This window comes from Haliotis rubra, unplaced genomic scaffold, assembly GCF_003918875.1.
Source record: "Haliotis rubra isolate DU_JTF1 unplaced genomic scaffold, ASM391887v1 Scf599, whole genome shotgun sequence".
In the NCBI taxonomy this organism is placed as follows: domain Eukaryota; kingdom Metazoa; phylum Mollusca; class Gastropoda; order Lepetellida; family Haliotidae; genus Haliotis; species Haliotis rubra.
In genome coordinates, this window is record NW_025767300.1 from 159,987 (window position 1) to 186,417 (window position 26,431).

A 26,431-nucleotide genomic window follows, 5' to 3' on the forward strand; every position below is an offset into this window, starting at 1 on the left:
AATAGTCGGGTTGTTTTTTGTCTTGTCACAAGGAACGCTGCAAGATTAAGTTCTTCCGATTCTCTCCTTGTACAAGGACTAGATGTTTCACATAGCTGCGTCATAACCACAAACACAAGCGTCTTGTCATGATTTTATTTCATATTGCCACTGGCACTCGTGTTGAGGACCTGGCATTGCAAAGTATATGCAAATAGCTGACCCATCTCAAATCACCTTGCCTTACTCGTTTACATTGACTATTGTGATATGGATACCTACAGACTTGCAAGAATGAAAGCAACCTTTTTCCCCCCACCCATCCCAAGGGCAACAGAAGTTAAGAAAAACAATCCTTTGAAGTAGCAGATCTTTAAAATAAATATCCACATGAAAATGGCATAAGAACAGTTCTTGATGACTGTAAATGGATTTAGAAATACTGCCCAACGGCTGTAGCAACTACTTCTTATTAAATTCAAAATGCCCACACATTTTATAAAAAAATATGTTTGTCTCTTGTATCATAGACCACAGAAACTAGGTATGAACATTATTTCCACTAGATTTCTAACCTTTCAAATGCAAACATTTTGCACCCCAAAAAAATGAAAAATGGCCCAAACATTTTAATTTTTTTTCTCAATTGAATGTACACCCCGGGATGTCCAGGTTTTATTTTCCTGTAGAGGACCTTATCATTTGTATAGCCAATTTTGTTTTCAAAAATGAAATCTGACACCATAATTTGCATCATGAAGACTGCTCTTTAATAAATATGTCAAGCTTGGGCAAAACAAATTGTTTAACTTTCTCCACAAACATCTATAACAGGAGATATCACAATCGAAGACAAGACAATTGTGATGTAATCATTTTTCTGTAACTGAAGCTGGTTAGCAGTATTTTCTGTACCCAAGACATGGCTTATTTCTCTTCGCAAACTGAAAAAGTTGGAAGATTGTGGATAACAAAATATAACCCAAATAAATACATAGTATGTCAAATCACAGTGGGTAAAATATTCTGGTTTTAAACATCTATTGACTCCAGTTGATATTTTGATACCAAAAGGATTCAGATGTGATTCTCTAAGTAACATTAAACTGAATTTCAGATAAAGTGAGAAAACAATGTACTGAATTAATGTAGCTTCATTTGGCAAGATGCTACATTTATTCATACTGAGCAACCAGTTTTAACACTGCAGTTGGAACTACATCATATGTTGTTAACTCTTAAGTTATACTAATACACGATGATAGACATACCACAACTGGTATATAATGGAAAGTACCACAGAATAATATAAACCGTACAAGTCCTAGAAAAACAAATTCATACATTCACCTGTCAAGATAAAAGTTGCTTCAGATATTGCAATGAATTCAATCAGACAATTCCTTCCAACGTGCATACCACAAATGGTCTTGTGTCTATTTACATAAGAATCGATGCATTCTACGTGAGAAACTGACAGTACCTATATCACACTGCATTCATGTTAAATTATACTTGAACTAACAGAAAATCATGAGTCCTAAGAAATGATCAACTTAAACCATTAAGCAGATGTAAGAACAGTGTATCTTTCTCCCTTCATACAATAGAAATAAAAATATAGTATGTACACCTATTATACAGAAAGCTATCATCACTGCATTTTTGCTTTCTTTCGTGCTATAGCATCTTCCACTGCCTTAAGTTGCTTAAGAAGTTCTTCTCGTCGTGAGGACATGCTCTTCTTCTGTTTGACTGCTGGGACTGAGGGAGTTGGTACAGGTGGGGGCACACCTGGAGCAGGTGCAGCTTTCCCACTAGGTGCAGCCTTGGCTGCTGCCACTGGAGGCTTAGATGGTGCCTTGGTAGGAGAGACTGGCTTGTCTTTGGGGGGTGATTTCATCTTCTCAGGTCTTGATGGCACCTTTTGCTTCTCACCTAAAATTCAAGTTAATTTTATCAACACACAATACAGAGTAAGATCCTGTTACAAAATGTGGTATTTTCATGCAGAAAGTAATATAATATTAGATTTAACACCTCTGTTAAGAATAGCTTATCTTCAATAAATGTTATGAATGCATGATACAGTGAGACTTGTCCACTGATATAGCTAACACCAAAAGCACACAAACCAGCTGCAGGCTTGGCAGGAGGTGCTATGATGGCCTGTCGTTTAGAGGGTGGCCCTCCGGTAGAATCCGACTGTCTTCTCTTGGCAGCTGAAGGACCAGGACCTGGACCACCAGGTGGCTTGTCTGCAGGCTGAAGCAACAGTTGGAAAAAAAACACCTGTTCATTTGCCATGTTGTAAAGGGATTGTTATGCAGATCTATGCTCTTTTTGTACATGACGATAACAATGTCTGAACAGAAGGAAACCGATGTTTTGTTTTTAGATTGGGTCAGCACACCCTAATACACCCGTCACTATACATTATGCACATGGTTGTAAAAAACTAGTTCATTTCTTGGCTACTAGCTGACAACAGCATTCAACAGCTCAACATTGTCAATTGTTAGAAATGTCGCTGAGGGACAAAGACGTCCATATAACTCCAGCCAGGAGTTAATAATTACAAATTAGATAGTTCTATTATAAATGTCTTCCCGATAATGGAAGCTAAGAAGCTTACTTATCATTCACACTTTCGGTAAATGTGCAGAGTGGGGGATTTTTCCTTGGCTTTATTGTTTTGTTTTAGTTTTGGTGTATCAAATATTCAGACATAATTCTTTTGAATTTTCGTTTATTTTATAAATGGTGAATATGAATTGCCTCATTCCCAATGTCTGACATCTGTGAATGGCAAACCTGGCATCATCAACATCTCTTTACGATGGCCAATCTCGCACTATAGTAAGATCTCTTTACGATGGCCAATCTCGCACTATAGTAAGATCTCTTTACGATGGCCAATCTCGCACTATAGTAACATCTCTTTAAGATGGCCAATTTCGCACTATAGTAAGATCTCTTTACGATGGCCAATCTCGCACAATAGTACCATCTCTTTAAGATGGCCAATTTCGCACTATAGTAAGATCTCTTTACGATGGCCAATCTCGCACAATAGAACCATCTCTTTAAGATGGCCAATCTTGCGCTATAGTAAGATCTCTTTACGATGGCCAATTTCACACTATAGTAACATCTCTTTACGATGGCCAGTTTAGGACTATGGTACCGTAACATCTCTTTAAGATGGCCAATCTAGCACTATAATAACATCTCTTTACGATGGCCAATTTCACACTATAGTAACATCTCTTTACGATGGCCAATCTCACAATATAGTAACATCTCTTTACGATGGCCAATTTAGCACTATAATAACATCTCTTTACGATGGCCAATCTCACAATATAGTAACATCTCTTTCGATGGCCAATCTCGCACTAGAGTAAGATCTCTTTACGATGGCCAATTTCGCACTATGGTAACATCTCTTTAAGATGGCCAATCTCGCACTATAGTACCATTTCTTTACGATGGCCAATCTCGCACTATAGTAACATCTCTTTACGATGGCCAATCTTTACACTATATATAGTAACATCTCGATGGCCAATTACGATGGCCAATCTAAGCACTATAGTAAGATCTCTTTACGATGGCCAATCTCGCACTATAGTACCATCTCTTTAAGATGGCCAATCTAGCACTATAGTAACATCTCTTTACGATGGCAAATTTAGCACTATAATAACATCTCTTTACGATGGCTAATCTCACACTATAGTAACATCTCTTTACGATGGCCAGTTTAGCACTATGGTACCATAATATCTCTTTAAGACGGCCAATCTAGCACTATAATAACATCTCTTTACGATGGCCAATCTCACAATAAAGTAACATCTCTTTACGATGGCCAATTTAGCACTATAATAACATCTCTTTACGATGGCGAATCTCACAATATAGTAACATCTCCTTACGGTGGCCAATCTAGCACTATAATAACATCTCTTTACGATGGCTAGTTTAGCACCATAGTAACATCTCTTTAAGATGGCCAATCTCACAAAATGGTATCTCTTTACGATGGCCAATTTCACACTATAGTAAGATCTCTTTATGATGGCCAATCTTGCACTATAGTAACATCTCTTTACGACGGCCAATCTCGCACTATAGTAAGATCTCTTTACAATGGCCAATTTTTGCACTATAGTAACATCCCTTTACGATGGCCAATTTCGCCCTATAGTACCATCTCTTTAAGATGGCCAATCTCAGCACTATAGTACCATCTCTTTACAATGGCCAACGATGGCTATAATACCATCTCTTTCACGATGGCCAATCTCGCACTATAGTAAGTCTCTTTACGATGGCCAATCTCGCACTATAGTAACATCTTTACTTTCACGATGGCCAATCTCGCATGAAGATAGTAACATCTCATTACGATGGCCAATCTTGCGCTATAGTTACATCTCTTTATGATGGCCAATCTTGCGCTGTAATAACATCTCTTTATGATGGCCAATCTCGCACTATAGTAACATCTCTTTACGATGGCCAATCTCGCACTATAGTAACATCTCTTTAAGATGGCCAATTTCGCACTATAGTAAGATCTCTTTACGATGGCCAATCTCGCACAATAGTACCATCTCTTTAAGATGGCCAATTTCGCACTATAGTAAGATCTCTTTACGATGGCCAATTTCACACTATAGTACCATCTCTTTACGATGGCCAATCTCGCACTATAGTAAGATCTCTTTACGATGGCCAATCTCGCACTATAGTAACATCACTTTACGATAGCCAATCTTGCACTATAGTAACATCTCATTACGATGGCCAATCTTGGGCTATAGTTACATCTCTTTATGATGGCCAATCTTGCGCTGTAATAACATCTCTTTATGATGGCCAATCTCGCACTATAGTAACATCTCTTTACGATGGCCAATCTCGCACTATAGTAACATCTCTTTAAGATGGCCAATTTCGCACTATAGTAAGATCTCTTTACGATGGCCAATCTCGCACTATAGTACCATCTCTTTAAGATGGCCAATTTCGCACTATAGTAAGATCTCTTTACGATGGCCAATTTCACACTATAGTACCATCTCTTTACGATGGCCAATCTCGCACTATAGTAACATCTCTTTACGATGGCCAATCTCGCACTATAGTAACATCTCACTTTACGATGGCCAATCTTGCACTATAGTAACATCTCTTTACGATGGCCAATCTTGCAATATAGTAACATCTCATTACGATGGCCAATCTTGGCGCTATAGTTACATCTCTTTATGATGGCCAATCTTGCGCTGTAATAACATCTCTTTATGATGGCCAATCTCGCACTATAGTAACATCTCTTTACGATGGCCAATCTCGCACTATAGTAACATCTCTTTACGATGGCCAATTTCGCACTATAGTAACATCTCTTTACGATGGCCAATTTAGCACTATAGATGGCCACTATATAGTCCCATGGCTTTACGATGGCCAATTTAGCACTATAGTAACATCTCTTTACGATGGCCAATCTTAGCACTATAGTAACATCTCTTTACGATGGCCAATCTCATAGCACTATAGTAACATCTCTTTACGATGGCCAATCTATAGTAACATCTAAGTAAGTATCTCTCTTTACGATGGCCAATCTAAGCTATAGTAACATCTCTTTACGATGGCCAATCTTGCACACTATAGTAACATCTCTTTACGATGGCCAATCTCGCACTATAGTAACATCTCTTTACGATGGCCAATTTCAGCACTATAGTAACATCTCTTTACGATGGCCAATCTCGCACTATAGTAACATCTCTTTAAGATGGCCAATTTCAGCACTATAGTAACATCTCTTTACGATGGCCAATTTCACTATAGTACCATCTCTTTACGATGGCCAATCTCACGCACTATAGTAAGATCTCTTTACGATGGCCAATCTCGCACTATAGTAACATCTCTTTACGATGGCCAATCTTGCAATATAGTAACATCTCTTTACGATGGCCAATCTTAGCACTATAGTAACATCTCTTTACGATGGCCAATCTTAGCACTATAGTAACATCTCTTTTATGATGGCCAATCTGCACTATAGTAACATCTCTTACGATGGCCAATTTCGCACTATAGTAACATCTCTTTACGATGGCCAATCTCGCACTATAGTAAGATCTCTTTACGATGGCCAATTTCGCACTATAGTACCATCTCTTTACGATGGCCAATTTCGCACTATAGTAAGATCTCTTTACGATGGCCAATTTCAGCACTATAGTACCATCTCTTTACGATGGCCAATCTCGCACTATAGTAAGATCTCTTTACGATGGCCAATCTCGCACTATAGTAACATCACTTTACGATGGCCAATCTCGCAATATAGTAACATCTCATTACGATGGCCAATCTTGGGCTATAGTTACATCTCTTTATGATGGCCAATCTTGCTTTATAATAGTACATCTCTTTACGATGGCCAATCTGCACTATAGTAACATCTCTTTACGATGGCCAATCTCTCGCACTATAGTAAGATCTCTTTACGATGGCCAATCTCTTGGCAACTATAGTAACATCTCTTTAAGATGGCCAATCTATGGCGCTATATAGTACCATCTCTTTACGATGGCCAATCTCACACTATAGTAACATCTCTTTGCATGATGGCCAATCTCAGCACTATAGTAAGCATCTCTTCCCACGATGGCCAATCTTGCACTATAGTACCATCTCTTTACGATGGCCAATCTCGATCAATACTATACATTTTATTGTGTTGATTTGTTGATTTCAGACACTGATAATAGACAAGAGTCATCAAAAGATGATATATCCCCCAGATCAGGAGCAATTCAGAAATTTTAGTCATTGCCATGGGTGAATGAGAATGATGAGGACTTCTGTTCATATTGAAGATTTTAATAATCATCCTAGTTTAGAATATTAAATTTACTCATAATCCTAATAAGAGCAAATGTTTCTTTCTGTGTTTACTTCAGAATGAGTGATCTTGGTTTACATTTAAGGCAAATATCTTTCTAAAACAAGTCTTGTATCAAACATTGGTGTTACTGTACATCCCCCCCAAAAAGGCTTCCACAAGGAGATGAGTGTGAGCTTTACGCCGCACTCCAGCAGTATATGGCGGCGGTCTGTAAATAATCGAGCCTGGACCAGACAATCCAGTGAGCAACAGCATGAGCATCGATCTGCGCAATTGGGTACCGATGACATGTGTCAACCAAGTCAGCGAGCTTGACCACCCGATCCCCTTAGTCGCCTCTTACGACAAGCATGGTTTACTGAAGATCAATATTGTAACCCGGACCTTCACAGGTTGAAGGGGATGAGATGAGATCAGGCCTTCTCAACAATATCGCTTCAATAAAGTACCACGATGTTACAACTCTACAACATCACTAATCTTTCTGCCACTGAAGTATTTCTGCTGTATCCTTTGCACTAAAGACACTGGTTATTACTGTTTACGAACTGAAAATGTTGGGAAAGAGATACTGGATGATAAGCAGAACCAGACCCTTGACATATGTTGATATATCTGATACCAAAAGAACTATGGTGAGATTTTCAATGTCTATAAACTATAATGCTAAAATCTTCTCTATACAATGGTTGACAGTCAGTGAATGGTAGAGTGACCTAAACTTACGCCAAAGACTTGACATGAAGAACTTTAGATCATTTTACAGGCCATAGCACCACTGGGTTTCTCTAGATTCAATCAGAATACACTCACCTTTGGTCATCACCTTCTTCTTTGGTGAGACAGGCCTGTTGCTGCCTGGCAGATCTCGGTACAAGTGCTCAGAATCAGCACTGCCACTGGAGCTGGTGGAGGAACTACGAGACCTGGACCTTGATGACCCACTACTGCCACTACCAGAGCGAGAGAAGGAGGAACTGCTGCTACTGTGGGAGCGAGACAAACTGCTGCCACTGGAACTCCTGCTGCCGACCCGAGGCATGGGCCTGGACAATGAAATATGTAATGTTTCAAGTAAAATTGATATTTTTATACTTATCCTGACTCATGATCTTTTGCTTATCTCTCTTCCCTTGTGAATGGTAGTGGAACACTTGAATCCCTTGAAGTTCCCGAAGCGGACGTAAAAATACACTCACCCACGAGTTACCTCCCTTTTGCCCTTTCCCGCACAAACAGTCAAGTGACCAGCCTTACTTGTCACTCTCTCCTGTTTTTCTGCCCATGCACTTGGATCTGCTGTGAAATCCTAAGTGTTTCCAGCGGGAAGGTTGGGAGGGCTTGACCTCATGAGTCAGGATAAGTATAAAAATCTCAATTTTACTTGAGGTGAGGTGAGGTGAAATTGGGTTTCCAGGTTTGAGAATAGGTTGCAGTATGTGGTTGCTTGTACTAGCCCAGACTGAAGCTGGTTTTCAGTGCTAGCTCACTGAGATACCATGCCGAGTGAAGCATGAAAACCCCACTAGACACATTATACTGACTCGAGGACCAGTCCTTGTTGTACCCATTAATGAAGCCAGCAGGGACCAACAAGTCATATTTTCCATTTTGGTAGACAAGTTGAATCATCTTGATTCTCTGGGGAGGACGCTTAACCACAGATAAACTAGTCCAATTTTACTTTAACATATATTATCCTTATCCTGATTTTTTATAACAACGGATTGATTATGGTCAGGCCACTTCCTGGATTATCATAAACCGCCCTGTGAGTGCGCGAGCAGCATTCTCGTGATCCTATTCTTCCAGCTTACGCTATAACTCAGGTAACCACTTCTTGTCTTACTTCTATCTCAGACAAGTTGATCATCTTTGATTCATGTGGCTTCAGATAAACCAGTATCTTATTACTAGATATCCATAACAACCCATAGATTATGATAAGATCTTTATGGACTCTTCATGTACAGGTAAGATCTTTAAGGATCTTTAATCACTCATGCTAGCCTGGACTTCAAACCAATACTTTCTTTTTAGTCCAAAGCATGGACTTTCAAACTAATACTTTTCAAAGCGGATCAACAAGTCAACGCGGGGTGAGATGTTCAAACTCAGCTTTGTGGAGCCGTTTGGTAGCTGTGCTACAATGAGAGGCCCAAATTGGTGAATGCCTGAGACGTCTTCAGTGGCTATGTCTCGGAAGTAGTGGTTGGCAAACACCGTGTCCGACTTCCAAAAGCAGCCCTCCATAATTGCTGATATAGAGCACTTTCCATGCAGAGCTAGTGTTGACGCCAATGCTCTGACTTCGTGTGGGTTGGAAGCTCTTGGAGGTTCTAGTCCTGCTGCTTTATAGGCTCTCAATATGACGGCTCTCATCCAGAACGATATCGTCGTTCTTGAGACTTCTGCTGATGTCTCTGTGGATAATGGGATGGACAGGCGCTTGAATTTTCGTCTCCTTGTCTTAGTCTTTGAAGACATATCTTCAGGGCTCTGGCCGGACACAAGGATAGGTCCTCTATATCCTCTGGTCCGAGGATTGTAGATAGCACTGGTATGTGGAACTGTCTATCTGGCTGACCAGGTAGTTGGTTCTTGGCAATGAAGTCCCATCTAAGTCCTAGATGAACTGCAGCATGTTGCCCCGTGTCAAATCTGGTTCGACCAAAGTCCAGCGCAAGTATCTCTGATATTCGAACTGCCATGGCTAGCGCAAGCAGGAATAGAGTCTTCTGTGTCAGCAGCTCGAGTGCAGTCTGGTCTAGAGGTTCGTAGGCATCACTGGTAAGATCACGTAGAATTACATTCAGATCCCAGGCCGGAGCTCTGAACTTCTTTTGCTGGTCCTCCAGTTTAAAAGATCTCAGCAGAGCAAGTAATTCTGGTACTTTCGTCAACTTGATGCCTGTTTTCATGGTAATCACTGTACTGATGGCGGCGAGGTATGTAGATAATGTCAAACCTTTCAGATGTCTGGTCTGTCTAAGATGACACAGGTATTCCGCCACTTGAGGATGAGTAGCTTTCATCGCAATGAAGTCTTTCCATCTTGCATAAGTCTCAAACTTCAGCCACTTGTCATCATACAGGTTATGAGAAGATCTGCGTAACGCTAGTGTTACTGCCTTGGCTGCCCTCTTGGTATCCTCTTTTCTTCAAACATGTTTTGATACGGTCCACACGTGTAGCTGGTAGGCTTGGTTATTCATATGAATAATCATAGAGTCGACGATATTCCAAACGGTAGGACGTTCCATTGGAAGTGCTAACCTCTGATTGCAGTGATGATACATCATTCTTCCCCTTATATACGCAGGCAATCTGTGTTGATCAGCATACATCGCCGCTCATATAAACCTCTTGAATAAGGGTTGCTCCAAGTGTAAATTCTTGTTCAGTGATATCAATCACGTATTCCCATTGTGGATAATATAAGCCAGCATGACGAAGGAAGCTGTCGAGACGTATGTCTGTATGGATCTTGAAGAAATACTGAAGATGAATCTAGTTGATAGGATATAAAATCCTAATCCCCACGCTGAGTGACGAGTGTTAATAATATCACCTGACATCCGTTCAAGGATACTTGAAGGCGTTGTTAACCTAAAGCCCTTTACAAAGGTCGCCTTGAGGTTCTCCAGTACTTGAGATATCGGCTTCATAGGTGATATCATATTGGAGTCGAAGTCATCAGCGTATATGCAGTACGTCTCTGTTGGGTTGGAGTGAGTGAATGAACGACAATATCCACAGGCCATCTGCTACCCGGTATAAGACCTCAGCATCCATATAGATGAAGTGATTCCTTTCATCAAGTAGGTTGTCGTCCGAAACTGAACCTATACTGACTGTGGAGACCCTGGCAAAGGTGTACGTTCGCCAACATACTCTTGAGACGTAGTTCTCTGAGGAGTAGGTTCGCGCAGGTCAGTAGGTTCGCGCAGGTCCGTAGGTTTGCACACGATGTCAGTAGATGAGAGGCTTCGCCAAGCTTCGCTTCTTCCTCTAACCTACGTTCCATCATGGCCATCATCTGGTTGGTGAATTGTCTCATAATTTCACCCGGATCAAGTTCTGCATTGATTGAAGCTGCTGCGGTGTAGAAGAAGCGTTCGCGAACACTGATGAGTTGTGTGCCTCGACTTCACTCCGTTGAGAAGTTGGTGAGAGTTCGTCAAACAGCTGGCCTGCTGTGACCGTTGCAGGAGACGATCTAGTAGTCGTGGAAGTCGATTAAGTCGCCGATCTCATAGGTACTTTGGGTAGAAGTAACAGAGGATCATAAAAAAACCCGTCTATTTCATACGGAGGTAATATCTCTTTGTTGAAGGATTTCTGATGCGTTGACTTACTAGGCCGTGTAGATTTAGGAACCATTCATAATTTATGGCTAGGGGGGGTGATGATGATTTTTATGGAGAATCATGTACAATGTGAATGACCCCCCCTAAAATTTATGTACAAAATAAGTGACACCCCCCGCATTTCATGTACAAAATCAATTACCCCCTCCCCTACCAATAATTTCTAAGCATAATTTTAAACATATTTATCTGTACAAAATTGATGACCCCCCTAATGCGTGTTCAAAATTGATAACCCCCTAGCTCAGAACAAAATGGGTGGAAAATGGATCTGTTTTATCAGCCGTGACTTGAGATGACTTCCTCACCCGATCCATGGCACGTCTATAGATATAAGACAAATATTGATTAAACTGAAGATTTGATAAATCAACACAATAAGTACAGTGCAAGCTGGAAGAACATGGTTTTATGCACGAAAGGCATTGGGGGTGAGGATCAGCCATGGATAACCTGTGCCTGCAAACACTGCAAGATTTCATGAAATGTAAACAAAGTTACATAACAATGAAATTATGACACAAATACATATAATTTTTACAACATTTTTACATATAATACATAGTAGTTTTGCCAAATCCATACACAGCATATTTTTGAAGAATAGGACCTAAATAACAAGAGTCATCAGAAGATGACATATCCCCCCGGCCCCCACATCTTTGAAAGAACAAATCATCTGACAGTTACTTAAAGTCCAGCTTGATTTTAGACTAAGTGCAAATCGTTTCCATGGAAATCATGAAAAAAATAAATGACAAAAATCTGCAAATAGCAAAAGGCACCACTTTGGGATCTGCCTCACATATCTGCCAAGTTTTGCTGAAAGATATTAAGAAGTTTTCGCGTTGTGCTCCGGAAACAAAACCCATCCCTTCCTTTTTGAGACTAAGTTCGAATCATTTCCATGGAAACCGAGAAAATAATAAATCACAAATATCTGCAAATAGCAAAAGGCATCACTTCAATATCTGCCTCACATATCTGCCAAGTTTTGCTGAAAGATATAGAGAGGTTTTGAGTTGTGCTCGGAAATGAAGCCCACCCCTCACTTTTGGGATTAAGTCCGAATCGTTTCCATGGAAACCAGGAAAAATAAAATGCCAAAATCTGCAAATAGCAAAAGGCACAACTTTAGGATCTGTTTGATATATCTATCAAGTTTTGTTGAAAAATATTATAACGGTTCTTGAGTTATGCTCGGAAGCGAAAGCAATCCTTACTTTTGAGACTAAGTCCAAAATGTTTCCATGGAAACCAAGAAAAATAAAAATGCCAAAAATCGGCAAATAGCAAAAGGCACCACTTAAGGTTCTGTTTCATACATCTACCAAGTTTTGTTGAAAAATATTGAACGGTTCTTGAGTTATGCTCGAGGAAGCGAAGCCCACCCCTCACTTTTGGGACTAAGTCCAAATCGTTTCCATGGAAACCGGAAAAATAAAATGCCAAAAATCTGTGAAATGCAAAAGGCACCACTTTAGGATCTGTTTGATATATCTACCAAGTTTTGTTGAAAAATATTGAGCGGTTCTTGAGTTATGCTCCGGAAGCGAAGCCCACCCTTCTTTAAGACTAAGTCCAAAAGCGTTTCCATGGAAACCGAGAAAAATAAAAATGACAATTATCTGTAAATAGCAAAAGGCACCACCTTAGGTTATTTTTGACATATCTACCAATTTTGGTTAAAAAATATCGAGCGGTCTTTGAGTTATGATCCGGAAACAAAATGATTACAGGCGGACCGGACGGGACAGGCGGACAACAGACGGGCGGACGACGGCGATATCCCACGGATTTGTATGCGGTGGGCGGCGATATAATGCATTATCTTGCGGGATTCGTAACCATCGACTTGGGCGACTGACTGACTGACTGAGTTTAGTTTTACGCGGCTTTAGCAATATTCCAGCAATATCGCGGCGGGGACACCAGAAATGGGCTTAACACATTGTGCCCATGTGGGGAATCGAACCCGGGTCGCCCGTGAGCCAGCGCGCTTAACCACTAGGCTACCCGCAATCACGACTTGGGCCGAAAGGAGAGTGACAAGTAAGGCTGGTCACATGACTGTTTGCGCGGGAAAGGGCAAAAGGGAGGTAACTCGTGGGTAAGTGTATTTTTACGTCCGCTTTGGGAACTTCAAGGGATTCAAGTGTTCCACTACCATTCGCAAGGGAAAGGGAGATAAGCAAAAGATCATGAGTCAGGATAAGAAAACATTATACATAATACTACAGATTGAAAATGCAGAAAACAATCAAAAAGGTCAGCAAACAACCCATCAATTTTGAATATACAGATGAACCTCACTTATCCAGACATTTGCATTTTGTCCAGATAAACAAACATCTGGTAATGTAAATATAACAATCTCACATAAGAACATGAGTGAGTTTGGTATTACGCTGCTTTTAGCAATATTCCAGCAATATCACAACATGGAGACACCAGAAATGGGCTTCACACATTGTATCCATGTGGGGAATTGAACCCGGGTTTTCAGCATGATGCAAGAACGCTTTAACCACTAGGCTACCCCATCATCCCCATAAGAATATGAACATTTACACAGCGTTTACTCGAACCATGAGGGCAATGTTAGTCACACATAACAATGTTACTGTTTATACAGCATCTGCTCCTACCGTTGTGCCGGCAAATGAGGTGGTTTGTCTCTCCTCCGCCCTCGGTCCTCCATCATGGGGCCTGGTCTTCCAGGTTTTCCTGGCGGACCTGGGAGTCCTGGCGCCCGTTTGTCGGGACTTCTCTGTTTGGATTTGACAGTAACAGCACTTCGAGGTTGGTCACTATCAATACAATATCAAAATTCAAGTCTCACATAGCATACACATACTGTGAAACTATGGATACAGACACAATGTGACTAATCTTACATGCATTTCAGCTTCTGTTACACTCTGTCCTTGCATCCTTGATACAATGAAACAGACTTGAAAAAAAGGTGTTCCCATTCCGGTCAAACACTTTCATATGAATGCAACAAAACCTATTACAATATGGTAACTAAGTCCCTATGAAAGTTGAAAGAAATTATCAGAAAACATGTACTACTACTCATGTCAGGAAAGCTGACAGCACACCCTTAACTCAAACTACTCACTGAACAAAACAATGGAGGATTATACATATATGGTACACACAGGAAAAATCATCTCCACACAGCAGATTCTTGTCAGAAATCAATATTGCAGCCAGATCATAGTGCCCTTAAATAGTCAGTTCTGGCATAGGTTTCTGGCATAGGTTGGCAGATTTTCCACTGCTATCCGACCTACTGAAACTGATATATTTGTGTTGCTGCTTTACACTGACCTCAGCAATAATTGGTCTTGAAAGTTTTAAAAGCTTTACAGGCGGGAGTCAGTTTAAAGACAGTGATATATGGTAACAATTATAGGATGGCATCCAGCAAATAATCAAGTCATTACCAGACAAGCATGTGATTAATGCTGTGAGTACAATCCACACAATTGGTCAAGGAGTTTGACCACCCACTTCATTTGGTCGCCTTTACAACCAGCAAAGGTGGCCGAGAACCATTTTTAACCCCTAATCCCTACATGTACAGATAATGTTCATTGAATCATGTGAAGATACAGGCGTGATTCAAGAGAACGATACAGTAGTCAAGGAAATCAGCTATACCTGTTCTTGGAGGGTGGAGGCACTTTTCTCTCATCAGAAGCTGGGCCTTTTCTACCAGTACTACAACAAAATGTACCACACATAAATTGTCTTTTAAACCTTTTTGCACAAAATGTTCAAAATTCACTATGTTTGGACCATGTTATTTATAAAAACCCATTCAACAGACAAATTCGAAGGACCACCAGAATAGAAGAGCTCTAATATAGCAGGCTTGTTGAGGAGAACTTACGAAGATTTTGAGGGCGGTAGCTGTTTCTTCTCTGGTGGAGGAGGACCAGCTTTCCTCGAGCCTACTGGCCGTGGGGAAGGAGATCTGTCATACAGAGCATATGTACTATCACAATATGGAAACACTCAGTCTACACTTCAACATCACCACACAAAATCTGAAACACTAAAAATACATCATTGACTTACATGTTTCCGGATGTCATATGATTTTGGAGGACAATAACATGCTATAACGAGGATTGTTGCGTCACACATTCAATGTAAATACTCAGATGACTTGTGTTTAAGATGCAGTTGTCTTATACAAGTTAATAACTTGTTTTACAGTTGTTCAAGTAAAAATGTGAGAAAACAAGAGATATTTAAAGCATCCGAAAACCAATAATACGAGGATATTTGTTTGGGATACGCTATTGAAAAAGATAAAAACACATTGATTAAGATCTAAATAAGACAAAATCTAAACAGCTCTCTACGTCAATTAAAAACTGTACTAATTTAAAATGAACCCCTATTAACTTTGTTTTAACAGTAAAAACACAAAAAATGGAAGCTCCACATTAGCAATAATAAAGGTGATACATTAGATCAGTAACGCCACTGCGACATGGAAGTCACCTGCACTCACCTCGAACTAAATGATGATGATCGACTGTACGATGACCGACTACTACGAGATGAAAATGAAGAGGATCGTGATCTGGATGAAGAATAGGAACTGAAAGATAATTCGAGAAAAATAATATAATGTTGCAAAGTAAAGCCCTGAAATTTTCCATACAGCACTATATTCACATGGCTAGTGCTGTAAACACCAGGCCATTGAATCAATTCAGTTAGGATTAACACTTGTAAGACATGAAATCATTTTCTTGTGAATAACTTAATACAAAATAATATAGACTCATTATCATTATCTTTATTCCTTTGTAGGATGAAAACAATAATTCCCAAATGAATTCTGCTTCCACCCATTACAACATACCTTGATGAATGGGATGATACACTGTATGATCGCCGTCTTCGTCTTCCACGTGAATGACTTCGGGAGCTACGTCGTTTCTGTTTTGGAGACTTAGACCTGCAACGAAGAAAGGGTATACATCTTTACATTTGGCCAGAATCTGACATGCAGTAACAGTAGTGTGGTTATCGCTCATGATATGCAGATCGATAATCAGAACTCAGGGATCAATCAATAATCTACTGTAATCATAAACCCAACCACAAAACTCACACAATCATAACACTGAGGATACTTCCTGTTGAGACATGCACACCAGTATGTTGTTTACATAGCATTGGTTGTTTATGTCTTCAGTTAACAAGCAAAACAATAAAAAACACACTTTCTCAAGTCAGTGAACAGGTCAATTCAGTATTAGCAATTTTTTTTAGCACTATCATGGCAGGATGAGAATATGCTTAATACATGGTACCAAAGTAAGGAATTAGTTCTTAACAATCATAATTTCAATCTGCCATCCCACAAAATAGCTGTTCGATGTGTTGTGAAACAGGGGACAATCTCACCTCTGCCAAGGATCATGCCACTCATCTGCGCGACCCCGGGGCATCTGGGCTGGAGGGGGTGGCTCCATTCTGTTGTCTCTGTACTTGTCTCTCCGTTCATCCCTTGTACGTGGAGGAGTGTCAAACCTGCCACAACAAGTTGATGTCCATCAACGCCACATCAGAACAGTAACTAATACTACTACTCCCACACAGACATTTGATAAAGATATATGCAAATCTACATTCATGGTCTTCTTTTTTTTCATATGCGTGCATACAGATAAAGGACTTACATCTGACGTTCCAATCTCTCAATTCTATCAAGTGGAGGACTGTAGCGACGTTCCTTAAAGCGTTCACGCTCCTTCTCATGCTGTAAGTCAGAGACAGAGTTAAGGCATTAAGTTATCTGTGATGTCACCCCAACTTTCTATAAACAAATCAAGCATAAACAAGTGTGTGCCACTGATATGGCAATGTCCCCTGCCACTAAAGAATGGAATATCTATATTTACTATTTTTTATTTTTTGGTCACATACAAAATGCCTGAAATGATGTAGGCTGTCAACATAATTGAAAACATTGGGTGCAATGTTTTATGAGACATCACGTTTAAATAAGTTTGAAAGGGGTCAAAGTGTTGTGGTGACCTTGAAGATAAGGTCAAGATCACCCAAATCAACTGGTGCCTGCGTAATCCCCCAATGTAGGCTATCACCAAATATGAAGATATTTGATACAACAGTGCATGAGATATCACGTTAACAGTTTGAAAAGTGGTCAGTGTCATGGTGACCTTGAAGATAAGGTCAAGGTCACCCAAATCGACTGGTGTCTGGGTAATCCCCCAACGCAGGCTGTCACCAAATCTGAAGACATTGGGTACAACAGTTAATGAGAAATCTCGTTAACAAGATTTTAAAAAGTAGTCAAAGTGTCGTGGTGACCTTGAAGATTAGGTCAAGGTCACCCAAATCAACTGGTTTCTGCGTAATCCACCAATGTAGGCTCTCACCAAATTTGAAGTGAGTGAGTGAGTTTAGTTTTACGCCGCACTCAGCAATATTCCAGCTATATGGTGGCGGTCTGTAAATAATCGAGTCTGGACCAGACAATCCAGTGATCAACAGCATGAGCATCGATCTGCGCAATTGGTAACCGATGACATGTGCCAACCAAGTCAGAGAGTCTGACCACCCAATCCCGTTACTCGCCTCTTACGACAAGCATGGGTTACAGAAGATCAATATTCTAACCGGGATCTTCATGGGTCCAAATTTGGAGACATTGGCTACAACAGTTCATGAGATATCACGTTAACAAGTATATCGGGATGTACGGAATACATGGTGGGGGACAATAAGCCATTTTCATAGCAATGACATTTTTCCTGACTCCATTTCAAATGAGGATTAGAAATAGCCTCTACTCCATTTGCCTATTTAAGTTTGTATTTTCACTGACTTTAAAAGATGCATCTCACCCCCCCCAAAAATGCAAAGAAGTGTAGCTACATCCTTACTCTCTACTCTCTCAAAGTATTTGCATGTCACTTAGAAAATAATAGTTTAAGAACTATCTGAAAAAATGTGAAACACAGTCAGCAATATTCCAGATCCATCAGACAAGCATACAAGTAATTACAAGATACAAGCATGTTTCCAGTACCCACCCTGTATGGAGAGAATTCCTGTTCCCTTGTCCATCGAACTTCAAAGTTCTCATATGAGCCAGCCTGCCAACCATGGACCTGAGACTTCCCATAGTACTCCTCATCATCATATCTGAAATAAAGTTACCATATTACACAATATTACCAAGATTCCTCTACAGACTGATTACAATGTTATGCAGGGTAAGAATATATTGAATATGACGTGATAAATTGTCGGAAAGGGAAATATTCATACAGATACCACATTGGCCATGTTTCATCTCAGTGAAATCAGTGTATGTTTTTCCATTCAATGATAACAAGCATTGTCACTAAGGTTACATAATCCTCTGTGCAAATTATCAAATCAAACTTTAAAAGTAATGAAAGTTTAAAATGAAGTTAAATGTCAACAAAAACATGAACCAGTCAACCTCTCTTGATATCTTCTCTTTAGTTGTTCAAACACACAAATATTTTCAAGACTGACTTTGACCTTGACATGAATGTCATAGTGTAAAAAATAGACAAAAATGGTACTAAAGAAATTGCTTATTGAAAAGCATTGAAGGGAAGTCTTTAAAGTCTATGAAGAAAATCCAGTGAATTCAGGTTAACTGGGCCCTGCGCCTTCATTAGATGAAGCTTGGTGTCAAATATGAAAAAAATCAAGAGAATGTTTTTTGCGATATCTTGCTGCCTATGTTAACATGCAATTTAATATGCTGAAATCTTCAATGTGTGTTTGTGACCTTGAAAATTAAGTGAAGGTCACCAAAATCGACTGGGCCTTGCACTTTCCCTAGATGAAGCTTGGTGTCAAATATGAAGAAAGTCCAGTGAATGGTTCTTGAGATATCTCGCTGACCATCTGAAATCTTCAAAGTGTTGCCATGACCTTGAAAATTAAGTGAAGTCACCATAATCGACTGGGCCCTGCGCCTTCCCTAGTGAGTGAGTGAGTGAATTGGGTTTTACGCCGCTTTTAGCAATATTCCAGCAATATCACGGCGGGTGTTGAATATGAAGAAAATCTAGTGAGCGGTTCTTGAGATATCTCACTGACAAGAGTAAAACGTTAAAGTCCCCTTGTGACCTTGAAATGAGGTCAAGGTCACCAAACCTGACTTAGACCTTTCTTATACTGTGATAAACCTAGGTACCAAATATGAAAAGAATCTAGTCAACGGTTCTTAAGATATTCTAATTCAAAGGTATGTATGGACTGACTGATGGACAGACGGACAGACGGACGGACGGTCGGAGCCTAATACTATATCCCACGCTTCACGCTAAACGAGCGGCGGAAGATAAAAACCTACTGTCACTTCACAAAAATAACTGCTGTCACTTTGAGAATCAAAACACAGAGACAAAACAAATACAAGAAGAAGACATGGTCATCAATATCCCCCACCACAGTTTTCTGTTCCTATTTGGTTCCTGTTTAACTCCACCACGACATTTATGTCCTGAAAACACATACCACATTTGGTTTCCCTATCTATAATGGTTTTTGAGAAAATCTGTCATCATCTCGGACGGAAGGACGAACAGACGGAAGGAAGGACAGACTGAGATTAAACCTACATCCCTTCATTGAAAAATGTGTTCTCACTGGTCATAGTATGGATCCTTCATATACTTGTTCCTCTCGTTCTCCTTGTTCACCTCACGCTCCTCATCAAGGGACAAGTTCATACGCTTCTCCTCAAAATTGGTCTCCTGTTCCTTCCTCATGTTGGCCTTTTTACGCATCTGTAATCATGGAAAAATATAGTGAGAGAGAAGTTGTTCTTCTTCCTACAAAATGTCTTGTGCTACCACATGAATCACATATATCAAAGAGGTTACACTTTCACAAGCATAAGGAAGCAATGACACAACAGCCTTTCTCCTCCACAAGATATGGGCAAGATATTATAAACATGGTATTTGCAGCATGAAAATCTCATAAGGTAGTCCTTCATTTAATCATTTCTCTGGTTCATTTGGAAACTGGTAATCTGATTACCCCGGTATGTACTTTGGTGTTTTACACTGCGATAGTTTAATGTGTCATTTGTAATGAGATTGACATAATGCAATCAGTAGCAGTTATCAAATGTCACTATCGAAAGACTCGTGAAGGTCCGGGTTAGAACTGGTCTTCAGCAACCCTTGTTGTAAAAGGAGACTAAAAAGATCGGGTGGTCAGGTTCGCCGACTTGGTTTTCAAATGTTATTGCATCCCACTTGCGTAGATGCTCATGCTGTTGATCACTGGATTGTCTGGTCCAGACTCGATTATTTACAGACCGCTGCCATATAGCTGGAATATTGCTGAGTGCGGCATTAAACAACAACCAAACCAAACCACAACTATTGAAAGTTTTCTAAAAGATCACAGCTAAGTTCCACAAAATGAGTTAGTGAGTGAGTGAGTTTAGTTTTATAGCACTAATAGCAATATTCCAGCAATATTTGGGCACACCAGAAATGGGATTCAGACATTGTAACCATGTGGGGAATCAGACCCAGGTCTTCAGCGAGACTAGCTAATACTTTAAACATTACGCTACCCTACTGCAATTTGCACAAAATGAACACGAGTGACAAAAAGATGATAAAACCCACACATAAACGTTGACTTAAGTAGGGAAAGTCATAGGGTTAGAAATCTCTTTGAAAAGTCTACTAGGCATGAGGACTAGTGACTCTCACAAAACTACTAGTCCTCACACAATTTTGGTAGTCCTCAAATTTTAATCTTTAATAAACCAAAAATTAATTTGACTTTGTCAAGCAGTATTGGCAGAGGTGTGGTATCATAACAAACAAACACACAATATGTTTTGGCATAGTTCAATTCAGTCATGACAGATGGATATGATCATATTATTCAAATAATACAACTACAACGTAAATAAGATATATTTAATGAAAATGCAAGCTTACACATTTATAATGTCCAGATAAACCACGAAGGGAGCAAACAATGGGGCAATTTTTTCCATTTGTAACATGTCATAATTATCCCCTTACCGTGGGCTTACGTTTTTCTTTTCTATTTTCATGTTTATGTAATCGGAAAACTATTATAAAGAGATTTCTCAAATAATATGTATGGTCGTCTATTTCCCCGATACCATCGGCTTTCCGCTCAGTAACGTGATATAACAGCGGGAAATACCTCCGTTTTCGAAGCTTCGTATAAAAACATGTGAGGCGATTCATTTGATGGCGGCTATCGTTCGAAAGCTCTGAACATCAACAATATCACTGTACCCTTGCCAAGAGTATTTTCAGAGTTTTAAGAAGCGATTTTATTGGATAAAGATTGGTTTCTAATGAGGCTTTTCTGTCAACAGTCATGATCTAAGGCAGCCAATCATATTACAGCAATGATTACCATCCTCGTAAACAAAAACTTTTAGATTCAGAAGAAAGTTTTGGGTAAATTCATGCTATTCTGAACGTGTTACGCACAAGATCACTACCTATACGTATGTTCTGGACCTTAGTGGACGTATCATGCTAGGTTATGTCCTGTGACAAAAATGCTTCATGCATATATTTTAGCATTAAACATCTTGTCCGAGCACGAAGTTCGAGGCGACAAAAGCCAAGATGTCACTTGAATTACATTACACGATCGCACAATAAAGATGGAAATAGTAAGTTATAATGTACGTTTGACAACTTTTATGAGTAGTTATTGAATATATTCTTCAGTTTATTCAATTTGTTTAATTATTATCTCAAAACATCATTACTTTGCTCTTTGACAACTTTGATGTGGACCTGTTTGAAGCTGTCCAAGAACTGTTTTTTTCAATAACATTGCGAAAAATAGCTTTTAATTCCAATTCTGTCGATAATATATGATCATTTGAAATGTAATAAGTGTTTTCAGACATTGTGAAAAGTGATAGATTTAATTAATGAATCATATGTTAGTTAGGTTGCCATAAAGTTATATATAATTTTGATGCGACTACTGCCTGGTAGCCCGGCGGACTAGTACTGTTAGATGTTTTGGTAGTCCTCCGGGAGATTTACTAGCCTTGGGCAAGTGGACTAGCGTAGATTTCGAACCCTGTAGCACCATGATGGCATTGGGGTTACAGGGCACCAGTCTGGAGTTGACAAACCAATGAGTACACCATCCTACTATGTGAGAGCCTTGCAATCAATGTTTTGATATCGACTCCACTTCATAATTCATTGTGAGTTAAAATTCAGATCAACTAGCATGAAAGTCCAAAAACAAAAGATCAAAGTGAATCTGAAGAACTGCTGCTTACCTCCTTTGCATGCCTCAAACCTCTCTCCCAGGCTGACTCTGTTGCTGGGGGTTCAGGGGGAGGGGGAGGTAATTCCGGTTCTATGCCAGGCTGAAATGACCCCATAACAGCTATACACAAATAGTATCAAAACAACATGGACAAGAATCAACAGTTGTTAATTCAAGACATATTAAGTGGACCCTTGACTGTAATGAAATTCACTTATATTATATTGTCTGTTGACATTACTTGAACACATTCAAAATTTGCTGATTCAGCAAAAGGAACCTTCTCCCAAATAGATTGATAATTTTGTGAAGCTGCATGAAGCAATTACACAATTAGTTTTAACTTCTGTGCCAGAACTGAAATTTGCATCAATGAAAACGCCAAAAAGTGAAAACTTCAAGTAATTCTGAAGTAGTAAAAGAAATAAAAACTCCTATGAAGTGTTTGAGCTATTGTATGTGTGCATGGGTATATATGTGTGTATATTTCTATGTCTATATATATCCGTGTGAGCATGTGCATATTTTTATATATGACAAACGACAAACGTCTTAAATTCTTTTAACTAATATGTTGCTTTCTATACACCCGTGCATTAATTAAGCACCACCCTATTTTGCAAATAAGTTGTGAGGCTACAGAAAAGTTAGGGTACAGCAATCAATTTAATCAACCTGTAGTCAAAGAAGCTTTATCAACTGACAGTTTTACAAATACCATAACCTTTTCTATTCTTTATGAAAGAATATGTTGATGAAAATGGGTGAAGAAGTTGATGAAGACATTGGGTACAACAGTTCATGAGATATCGCGTTAACAAGAGTTTGAAAAATGTTCAAAGTGTTGTGGTGATCTTGAAGATAAGGTCAAGGTCACCCAAATCAACTGGTGTCTGGGTAATCCCCCAATGTAGGCTGTCACCAAATTTGAAGACATTGGGTAAAACAGTTCATGAGATATCGCATTAACAAGAATCGGGACGTGAGTACGGACAGACGGACACGTTGCGGCGGGGGACAAATATACAGGATGGTGCATATTTTATGCACAGATGTATATATGCTGTATGAATCTGTATGAAAAAGAATAATAACGTACATGGATGTGTTTTTGATATAATATAAAACAGTTTGACAACATGGGTAAAGAAAAGACGTGATGGCTAACCTCTGGGCCCCAAGTTGGTCCAAGCCGTCCCAGCACACCACCATTGTAGCCCGGCGGTTCAAATAAGCGGTAGTTGCCTGAAACACATTAACAATATACTCTCTTGCATTCCTGCTGCTGCTGCTGCATCGTCACTACAACATTCAACCGAAGCTACTGGATTGCTTCAACCATACATCAGATATATACTGCACTACTGAGTCCACTCAACATGACTCTTAGCATTATGTTTTCTACAAACATATGGACTACTGTTAACCGATGTAACTATCCCAAAAATATTTTTCCTAGACTCTGGTTTTAAACTCTTTTCTAAGATGCCTAGCGGTTAGAACAATCGAAAAATAAATACATTATGAGACAATAAAGGTATAGTTTTTTGATGACGTAACAATTGAATGACGTTATCCCGTCACTGCGCCATTCTAGTGTGCCCCCTCGTAATCGAATTATTTTACATTACGTCACAATGTAAGTGACGTCACGATGCATGTCAGTTGTCATCGCCTTGTACGGCGTCCTACAGTAAACTACTCCGTTGAATCCCGTTTCTTGGTTTGCAGTTGCTTCACGCAGCTAACATCACTGGTGGAAACATTACGTTTATGTTTTACGACGGTTAAAATGTGTCAATTCGACTCACAAGTTTTCAGCGACACTGTTACGTTCGCAATGTTTACATTCCCACAATGCAATCGTGGAATGCGCTGACTACTCAGCTTCATCTGGATGTACTGATCTAAACTTACGCTTGGTAGTAGAAATGCGGTACGCCTATATTGCCCCATATGGTTTTACGCTAATGACTGATGTAATTAAAATAATTCAGAGAAGATATTTAATCTGAACGTAAACCGTCATCAAACTGTTATTTGTTTTTTTCTGGTAACGTTTGTCTTAACGTAGGGGGGCAGCCACATCAATAGAACAGCGCACCAGTTAGCCCTGTGCTAAGATTCTTAATTTAGGTCACCTATTAATCCGCCATTTGTTTTCTGCCTTAAATTAATTGTAATTATCCTTAGAAAGTATTAAATTTAGCATCTTAGAAGAGGTAAAGTTAAGCTCTACCCCAATGTGTTTTATAATAAAGTATAGTTTGCCCTGAACTATTATAATATCAAAAGCACTACCGCCCTCGTGCTTTAATTATAATAGTTCAGGGCAAAACTATACTTTATTACAAAACACATTGGGGTAGAGCGAACTTTATTTCCTAAGTTTAAAGTCAGTCATTGATGCTGCCTTTCACATACATTACCTTTATCATTTACTCCAGGATGCAGGAAGCGACAGTTATTGCCCCACGTACAATTTCCCTTGGTGAAAAAGCGGCAGATAGGTTTCACAAATGGCCGCCTCCCTCCAGGTTCTCTTATCTCACCTTCCTCACAATCTTCATCCTGGAAATACAGTACTCATCTGTCGTTGCTGACGACACACGTTCCCAAACATCCTCAACTGTCTTGTTATCAAAATTACCCAGCATGTTTGAAAGTACAAGTAATTAGTCTAACAAATAACTTAACTATGTTAACATGTAAGAAAGCATTTAGTCAACTTTAGTTTCAACTATACAATCCTACAGTAACACAATTAACATCATTTATTTCAACTGTGCACATTTCACCCCATACAGTAACAACATCCTGTATTAACACAATTAACATGCCCATGTCTCAGATTAGAAATTGTCAGCAATACAATTCTGACGGCAATTCCTATCATACAAGGCTCATCATGAACATGGAGCTGCCATAGTTAGATGGGTTTGAACCTGGTGTTACCTATGGCTTATGTTTAACCCCAGATGCACTAGGTGTACAGTGAAATTTGTAATTTGTAATTAAATTTCCAATTCAGGTTAACACAAACACAAATAATAGACATGCTTTGCAAAAGTCCTTGAATTTCCCTGATAATAGGAACAACAAACTGAAAAAGGCCTTAATACATAGTTATACATAAGCATGATAAAAGGCTTTGAATATCATGACAATTTCTGAAGTTTAAAGGGACATTTATATGTTGGGCCAGAACAGTTTGTTTCCAATATGCCTGCAATGGACACTTACTGACTTAGGTTAAATCCTTGATATATCCTGGTGCTATCATCAGGTTTTACTAAAGCTTGTGTCGTAACATTTGCATTGCCACATATTTACATAATTTGAATCTTAAAGGTTCATTCACCACATTGCAGTATCGTTATAAACTTGACAGTGTGTTCAGTTACTGTATGATAACATGAAATTAACAAGGAAGGCAACCTATCAACTCACATCTTCAAGTTCACCATCATCCTTTTCATCATCTGACGATGACAGTTCCCCATCCTGCTGAAAGATTACATCACACAATGTAAACAATTGTAAGCTACTGATCTTACTCTTGGTTAAACAAGAAAAATACTGTTCATGTTGAGGCCTTTGGTACCGAGAATCGGAAAACTTGAACATGCACATTGGAACACTCCCTAGTTTCATGCTTCATGTAACAAAATTGGTTATCTGCCCTTGCAATAAAGTACTCATTTCTGGGTAGTTACTGAATGGACACACAGAGTTACAAGTTATCACAAGTTAGTTCAATCCTTTGAGAGTAAGTGAAAGCGTTCTGTATTCA

General features: G+C 39.4%; 1 protein-coding gene across 1 annotated transcript in view; it reads right to left on the reverse strand.

Annotated features, from left to right (window-relative positions):
• Positions 1 to 121: 121 nt before the first annotated feature.
• The window catches only part of LOC124255222 (zinc finger CCCH domain-containing protein 18-like), a 30,715-nt gene continuing 4,405 nt past the window's right edge, over positions 122 to 26,431 (reverse strand). The window contains exons 3-18 of the mRNA XM_046689065.1: positions 26,089 to 26,145; positions 25,068 to 25,209; positions 23,807 to 23,883; positions 22,649 to 22,738; positions 19,981 to 20,120; positions 18,381 to 18,492; positions 17,001 to 17,080; positions 16,726 to 16,851; positions 16,178 to 16,273; positions 15,821 to 15,910; positions 15,191 to 15,274; positions 14,959 to 15,018; positions 13,938 to 14,099; positions 7,733 to 7,965; positions 2,115 to 2,303; positions 122 to 1,917 (exon numbers count right to left, since the gene is read on the reverse strand). Coding sequence (XP_046545021.1) covers positions 1,634 to 1,917; positions 2,115 to 2,303; positions 7,733 to 7,965; positions 13,938 to 14,099; positions 14,959 to 15,018; positions 15,191 to 15,274; positions 15,821 to 15,910; positions 16,178 to 16,273; positions 16,726 to 16,851; positions 17,001 to 17,080; positions 18,381 to 18,492; positions 19,981 to 20,120; positions 22,649 to 22,738; positions 23,807 to 23,883; positions 25,068 to 25,209; positions 26,089 to 26,145 — 2,022 coding nt within the window. The 3' untranslated portion in view covers positions 122 to 1,633. The remainder of the gene's footprint in view (positions 1,918 to 2,114; positions 2,304 to 7,732; positions 7,966 to 13,937; positions 14,100 to 14,958; positions 15,019 to 15,190; positions 15,275 to 15,820; positions 15,911 to 16,177; positions 16,274 to 16,725; positions 16,852 to 17,000; positions 17,081 to 18,380; positions 18,493 to 19,980; positions 20,121 to 22,648; positions 22,739 to 23,806; positions 23,884 to 25,067; positions 25,210 to 26,088; positions 26,146 to 26,431) is intronic.